The sequence below is a fragment of the Hoplias malabaricus genome, chromosome 9, assembly GCF_029633855.1.
Source record: "Hoplias malabaricus isolate fHopMal1 chromosome 9, fHopMal1.hap1, whole genome shotgun sequence".
NCBI lineage: Eukaryota > Metazoa > Chordata > Actinopteri > Characiformes > Erythrinidae > Hoplias > Hoplias malabaricus.
The window spans coordinates 12,497,151-12,505,554 of NC_089808.1; the positions used below are offsets into that span (position 1 = coordinate 12,497,151).

General features: G+C 42.4%; 1 protein-coding gene across 1 annotated transcript; it reads left to right on the top strand.

Annotated features, from left to right (window-relative positions):
- Window positions 1–148: 148 nt before the first annotated feature.
- On the top strand, window positions 149–8,404 carry LOC136707302 (oxygen-regulated protein 1-like). The gene is made up of 4 exons (XM_066681290.1): window positions 149–805; window positions 1,905–2,055; window positions 2,619–4,541; window positions 4,791–8,404. Exons 1-4 carry the CDS (start codon window positions 149–151, stop codon window positions 8,402–8,404), a joined length of 6,345 nt encoding a protein of 2,114 aa, XP_066537387.1.

The window sequence follows — 8,404 nt, forward strand, 5'->3', positions numbered from 1 at the left end:
AAAAATGTTTATTTGTTAGGCATGTTACACGCTGGGTACAGAAGCCAGTATTTTAAAAAGTACATGTAGTAAGATTTAGATATTGCTTTCACTCCTCACCTTTCTCAGGCATCTCTCGCTCTCTCTCCTGCTCTGTTCCAGTGAGACTATGAATGAAGCTCCAGCAGGACGAAGAGCCCCTCTTCAGGCCCAGTCCCCTGGCAGCATCCACACTTTGATGACGTCCCGTCAGCCATACATAAGTGACCCCATTGCCTCGAAGCGTGTATGCTTCTACAAAAGTGGAGATGCGCAATTCAGCGGGCTACCAGTGGTCATCAACAACCGAACTTTTAAAACCTTCGAGGCACTGCTGGACAGCCTATCAAAGCGTGTTCCGCTGCCATTTGGGGTCCGCACTATCACCACACCTAGGGGCCACACTACAGTCCGCTCCCTTGACCAGCTGCACCATGGTCAATCCTACATTTGCTCAGACAAGCGCACTGTGAAGCCCATTGATCTGGAGCAGGCAAGACGCAAACCTCCACCATGGTACCACGCACGGCCCATCAGCAGCAGACGGTTCACACGAGAGAGACAGAGCCCTGGTCCACGCAGCACTCGCAGGGCCAGAAAAAACGAGCACGCAGCATTGCTGCACACACCCAGGCGATTGGTGGTGTTCCGCAACGGAGACCCAGAGGTCAAGCACACACTTCTGCTGCAGAAGAGGACAACTCACTCCTTCGAGGCTCTGCTGGAACTTGTGTCTGAAGTCATGCACTTCCCAGTGCTGAAGCTGCATACTCCAGATGGAAGAAGGGTTAGAACTCTATCATTTGTTTCTGTCAGATGCTCAGTATGTCTAAATGTTTGTAGACAGCCTTTATAATGAGATAATTCAGCTACTGTGAGATGCATTTATTGCTGACACAAGCATTGAATAATATCCTTAAAAATTCATGATTTTAAATGGTAGAGCTTCTTTTCATTAGCCTAGTCACAATGCCTGATGCCGATTGTGCCCTCACATTTGGCTGTGGAGCAGTGGAACTGCTCTGATCTAAGGACCATCGCATTCTTTTGGGATGAGTTGGAGATTATCTGGTGGTTTAATTCATTTTAATATGATTATATTCAGAAGAAATTTTTGATGAGCGGGTGTCTCCAAACTTTTGGCCATTAATAATATAGCCTAATGACAAAGTGTAACTTGAAGCTGGTATTTTCAAACTGTATTCAGAGAAATTAATTAAAATATATAAATAAGGTGTAGTTACATGTCATAATGCACAGTGTCATGGTTTAGCAACACATCTAAACATGTTCCACTGACTTTATTTTGCCATTATTAAAAGTATATAGGACAACAGAAAGATCACACAGACAGATGAATATAGCATGTCATGGCTATTTTGAAGAAAGTGTTTGAACTTTTTCATGTAATAGTAACAAAATAACATGTCAGGTTAGTCACCTAGAATTAACAACTATGAAAAAAAAATCAGCTCATGACTTTGGAAGTTGTACTCATGCATTTCCTTATAAAGTGAGTCTATTGCATTTACTGTGTTGTTTCTTTAAATACACTCTAGGCTTTTCTACAGTTGCTACGAGCATATTTAACCCAGAGGGGGCTGAAGAAAACCCATCACCCTTCAGCATTAAGCCTCTTTAGTATCTCATCCAATTATACTGCACTGCATCCTGGGACAGTGCATGAAGTGGGCAGTCAGAAATACTCCTCAAGACCTCTGTTTACTTACTACTACTGCAAAGTTCATTACTCTTTATATTTAATAGTAATAGCATAAAAACTGCAAATGAAAAACTGCAGCCTTTGACCATCAGTGACATAGACTATCTAAATAGATATTCATTTATTCAAAAAAAATGATAAACAATGATTTGCTTTATTACAGGTGGATGGACTTCCTGCTCTGATATTGTGTTCTGGAGTATTGGTAGCTGCTGGACGTGAGTCTTTTAGAAAAAGAAACTATGATATCCAGAAACCATCTGCTCCGACATGGCTACCTGCGAAAAGTGTAGGACGGAGGCATCCTGTTTCTCGTAAGTCTCAAACTTTCCATTCATTTTAAAACTGGCAAAATTAAGCCATCCTATTTCAGTATATTGTATCACTGGGCATCCAGATTATATACATTTTCACATATTATTTTGTGCAGAAATTAAAGACTACTAAATAAACCTACCCTGTAAAAGCTATATGAAATTTCCCAATTCATTCCTCTTCTGTAACTGTGTTGTCTTCAAATACTAAGCTGCACTGCTGTCTAATGAGTCTAATGCTCTACTGGCCTGCATATATGTATGACTGTCTATGGCTGAGATTATCGGAGGGTATTCTCTAAGGCTCCGATATCTCCAGTAATACCTACCATGACCTACATCTTATAACAAGCATCATAACTGGTCTATATCTTTCTGTCTTATCTCTGTGTCTTCCCTTTTTCTTTCTCTCCCCATCAATGCTTTCCTGATGTCCTGGACTGGCTAATCAATCTGATGCATTTCACTTCTGACTCTGGAATAAATAATGTCCTCTTTTTATCCCTTTGTGCCAATATCTACGGTAATCCACTTAACTAAAATATGAACAATAATTTCTAAAGGAAAAAAGAAAACGATGACCAGCAGCACCAAATCCCGTCCTTTCTCACCATCCTCAGAGCGCTACATTGTGAATCAGATAAACAACAGTTTTGCAGGAAGTGCGTATGACTATCCAAGTAACCCTACTGGTTCTGTAGAAATGGAGGCTGGTCATTTGTTAGGATCAGTTGCCTGCATGGATGGTGAAGGTGAGGGAGGCATCCACATGCCCACTGAAGATGATATTGAAAAGTCCTTTCGGGTCAACCAGGATGGCAGCATGACTGTGGAGATGAAAGTGCGCCTAACCATTAAAGAAGAGGAGACCATTCATTGGACCACCACACTCAGTCGCTCCAGTGTGGTCGGTCAGATGAAGACTGCCTCAGAATCCCATCCAGAGTTGGGGACAAACTTATCTGACAACATTCCTCAGAATTCTGAACACATGGCCTCAGAGGTATTCCAGAACTGCCCTGAAGAATATTCCTTTCCTATGGAAAATACTGAAGAGATGGAGGCAGGAGGAGCAGAGCCAATTGTGAGGATAGAAGAGCCCCTCCAGCCCCTTCCTTCTACACCTGGGTGGCGCAAAGTCCAGCAAAAACAATCTGTTGGGAGCACCATGAAAGTTACAGAAACCGAGATCCATGAGAATATGCTGGGATCATATGCCTACACTGAAGAGACAAGTAACGGAGAAATGAAGCAGGAGCACTGTATGGTAAGGCAGTGCAGAAGTCGTCCAGTACCTAAACCCCGCAGCAACTTGCCCACTGAGCTGAATGTTACCCCTTCAAAACTGCAGTCCACTACCTACCAATCTTCAGAGATTCTGCAACTGCATGACAATGGGGAGGAGGTCCATGAGACATTGCTCCACATCTATGAACAGCAGACCTGCCAGGAGAATTTCTTGGCCAATACACAGCTTTGCGTGCAGGGTATGGGCACCTGCACTCCAGCCGGATGTCGGCCAGCGTCAACCGGTACAGTATTTCCTGCATCTTCTGAAAAAACAGTGCACTCTTCCAGTCAGGATTTGAAATCTGAACCCAAAGCCTCTAGTACTCATGGGTCACTCACGACACAGGAAAAGGTCCATACACTACACCAAGAAAACACGCCTGCAAAAATCAAAGGGAAGAAGTCAACAATTAGTACACCTGGCACTGGCATTCATAAACCTTCAGAATCTGGGATAATCTCAACAACTGACCCCAGCAAGAGGAGAAAGCCAGTGAGGGTAATTGTGAAAAAGAATCATATTTTCCAAATTCCTGCTCCTGAGCGAAAACAAAACATTGATAAAACTGACCTGTTGAAAGAAGTAAAGAAAATAAGAGCTGACATTTTCAGTCGAGTTGGACCTAGGAGGCGTGCCGAACATAACCACACAAAAGCGGTTCACAAGCTTTTAAAAAGAAGAAACATTCAAGCTACTCGTCAGGGAAATATTCCCGCCTTGTTGCACAGTCCAGTTCAGTTGAAAGTCCAAAGTTCAAATGAACTGCCAGCTGAAAAAGAACAGTGTAAAAATGAAGTGAATCTTGTACAAGCAAACGTATCCTTAACAAAACTGAATGAAAGCTTAGTGTCACCAAAGAAAAACCTGCTTCACGCATCAACCAGTAAATCTACACTAACACGGCAAACATCTATGCATGAGGAACGAGGTTTTCAGAGAGAAACACGAGAACTTAGTGAAAGCATCTCCCTTCCAGCTTTGCATTCCTCTTCCTCTGTTTTCAATAAATATGTTGAACTATGGCTACAGAAGAGTGAACCTGAACCAGTGCTACCTACTTACATGGAACTCCAGGAAAATATAGCCTTTCTGACACCTGAGGAAGTGCAGGCAACTCCCGGATTATCAGATATGACTTGTGAAACTCTGGGTGCAAGAGAAACATTCCAAGAAAATCTACCCCATGCTTCCGTAGGTAGTAGATCATCTCCCAGAAATCTGTCTTTAACAGCATTCTCAGTGGCAGACAGACACTCTCAAGAAAACACTTTTTATCAAGAAAAACCTTCTCTTTCAAGAAAAATCTCTTTGAAAAACAAATGGAATAAAAACAATTCTACAGAGGCTAATTCAATACTAAGTGATAATTCATCTGAGAACATAAAAATAATCCAAAATGTCTCACAAAAACCTTTGGCAAGAAATGTTTCTCACCCTATCTCAGATGACAATAATACATCATCAAGGGTCTTGATGGAGTCCTCAAAATTATCTATGGGTAATGATCATATGCCAGAGATGCCTGATCAACGAAATCCTTCAGAAAAGACTCATCTACTCAACCAACCATCTGTAGAAAAAATACCCAAAAACAACACAATGACCAAAGTGTCACTATTCAACAGTCAATCTGCGGATAAAACACAGCTGTCTACATTTGTAACTTGTGACAAAAAGCCAGTACCAAATCCTTTATCACTGAATAAGCTATTTGAATCTAAAAAAACATGCTTGAGCAAATCACATGTAAGTAGTGACACCACAAAATCAAGTGAAGTTCAACAAATGATCATCCCAAAGGGGGAATGTGGCATGTTTGAAACAAGTTTATGCAAATCTTTAGGACCAATACCAGATGCAAATGCCCAGGTAAAACCTCCTGCAGAAAAGACAGTTTGGCTGGCAGAAAAACCATATACAGTCAAAATGGCTGTGAGGCCTGATATGAGACATGTTCTTGAGGAACTCTGCCATTCCATACAGTCTCTTCGTGATGTGACGCAGCACAAGCGGCTGTCTTGTTTGGAGAAGTCCAACAGCATGCCAGACTTCTCCTCACATTTGGCTTCTACATTTGGCTCCTCATCTCGAGTGCTCTTGGCTTTCCTCTCGGTTATGACCCTGAAGGACGGTCTTGCAAATCTAAATGCATGCCACCAGATCCAGGACAACCTGAGCTGCTCTGAGGCTTTGCGTATGCTTCAGTCACTTAAGGAGATGGCTGCCATAGAGAATGAGGAACAGCTAAGAGTGAGCCTCAATGCTTTACAAAACTCAATATCTGTTCAACTTCTGCAGAGCTGGAGAGGCTTCCAGGAACTGAGCGATGTATCCAGGAGCCATACCGTCACACCAGGTTCCTCAAGGTATGGGTCTGACAGTGGGTCAAGCTCTGAGGAAGAGGCAATTCAAGGACTCATGGAAGATCTAGGTGTTCCTGACAGGATCAGAGAAGAGCTAGCTGCTCTTTGCACTCAGGAGGAGAGCATCAGAGATAATCAGGAGGGAGGATTAGAAAATCTGAGTGAGTCACTCCCAGGGTTAAAGATGAATGGATTTACGGAGTCATGCCTAAGTGAGAAAACAATCAGCTTCTCTGACTCTGTGCTTGAAGAAGATGTAAACATGTATGTCAAATCTGTAATTGAAAAAGCTGTTAAAGTACACCTCGAAGACTGTGTCACTCCAGATGAATCTGTGACTAATGTGCTGGCTGATGCCAAAAAAGAAATCAAGGTTGGAACTGAAAATCAGGACAATAAATTCTCCCAAATTAAGAGAACTGAGAGAGATGACTGTGCATTTAACACTAAGATGAGTGATGACATGTCTGCCCATGAGTCTACCTCAGAAGAGCAACAAAGGGGAGAGGAGAAAGCTGTGGAACCTGCGAGAGCAGCAGTCAGATATACAGGTAATCAGGATATTGATGCTAAGCAGCAAAATAATGAGAAGGAGAATGAAGTGACAGCTGAAAGGACAGAATTTGAGCGCTGCAATACCAAGGCAAATGAAATATTGGAGAATCCAAAGTATCACATGGTAATAGACTGTGATGACAGAAAAGAAGCATTAAAAAAAGTAATGGATCAAAAGCAAAGTAAAGAAGTTAGGGTTACTGAAAAGGACCATAAATCATTCAAATCACAGGAGGAAGATAAACCCAGCACTTCTGAAGATGAGAAATCCAATTCAGTGGAAGAAGACAACACTTGTGATGAAGAACTTATGAGCTTTTCTGAAGATCATGTTAGTGATAAAGAAGAAAACATTGCTGTTACAGAGCAAAAAGATACCATAATATCATCTCTCTCTAAGTGTCAAACTGAACATGAAGAGAGCCAAACACAAAGCCAAGGTAAAACTGACAGTGTGGAGAAGCACATTCAGCCATTTGAAATGCAAGTTACGTTGCACACTGATCATCTACAAACAAATATGAAAGAGGATATAACACAAAATAATGATACAGAAGAGCAACCCATTATCTATGAGACAAGAACTATTTATTCTGAGGAGGAGCAAATGATCTTGGAAGCCCCAGAATGTTATACAGTTTATCAAGAACATTTTGCACCAAATGAATGTAGTTCAGAAGAAGCTGTAGAGTATGAGGAACAACCACTGCATTTCATTGGAACAAAGAAAAAATCAGTGGCAGAGCTCATCAGTAACCTGGATTCAGTTTCTCAAAGGGCTAGCAATATTCTCACTGATACTAACAACAGAGTCTTGGTCCACACTGGAGTACCAGATGTTTCAGGCACTGATAACTTACCTGTTTCTCAAATCTCCATTGAACAAGATACGGAGGAGGAGATTTCTGTCCATGAAAAGAGTGATGGTGAAATGCCCCTCCGGTCAATTTCACCACAAGAATCACTGCAGATGTTCAAATCAACTAAGCTATCACACAAGGACTTGTCTTCAGAACACCCTTCATCTTCATTAGCATTCAGCTATGACTCCCGAAGCAGTTCCCTAGCACAGGACTCAGAAGGAAACTTTCAAATCAACCGAGTAAAGTCAATCAGGGAAATGTTTCTTGCTAAGAGCAACACTAGAAGCCAGAACGGGCATCGGAGATTGCCCAGTCCAAATTCTGACATGTCTGACTACCAGGCTGAATCTTCTGATAGTGGGGGGAACCGGTCCCAAACATCACCAGTGACATCCAGTGGAGAGGATGAAAATAGCCGGTTAGCCATTGCCAAAGGATTTGTAAAGAGAACCATTGAGAGGCTCTATGGAAGAAGTAATTCAAATGGTACAGCACCGGAGGATGAGCGACATCACTCTGCCTCCCATGGGCAGAAAAAAGAAGCTCCTGGAAGAACCAGTGTAACTACTCTGGCTTCCATCCATGAAGCTCGAACACGAGTAAAGACTGACCTATCTTACTTTAATGCCACAAGCTCTTTGGATGCCTTCAATGAGCCAACTCATTGTGTCACTCTGAGTGCCCAAGTGGGACCTGAAAGTGCTGTTCTCATTGACAAAGGTCGCTGGTTGCTTTGTGAAAACCAGGTGATTCCTGAATCCTCTCCAGAACTACAGGAACCTCAGTGGTATGGAGAAAATGATACAATTATATTAATTAACCCCGAGCAAGATGCTGTGAAGGAAGATGTTCCATACTCCTTATTTTGCCCAGCATCACCTCATAGAATTGTCCCACCCACAGAGCTTGAGGAGCCTACTGCATGCTTAGGGCCAAAGTTTACTTATTTTAACCTTCCAAACGCAAGTGACTCTGAGCTGGAATCAGAAGCCCAAAATACTTATAGCCCCCAAAAAAGGGAAGCTCAAGTGACGCCTGTAACAGAGTCACCTAAATCCTGTCCTGAGAAAAACAGCATTTTACCTGCCTTCAACCCACCGGTCCTCAAACGAGCAGATAATAAGGTGCACCCGTTGTTAGAAATTATGACACCTCCTGTGGTTACCCAGCCAGGCAGGGGACAGAGCACACAATCAGAGGTCACAAGGCGCTCTACAGAACCTGATATCCTGGAGATGCTATTCATATTTTGTGGACAACATTGTCCTATACTTTGA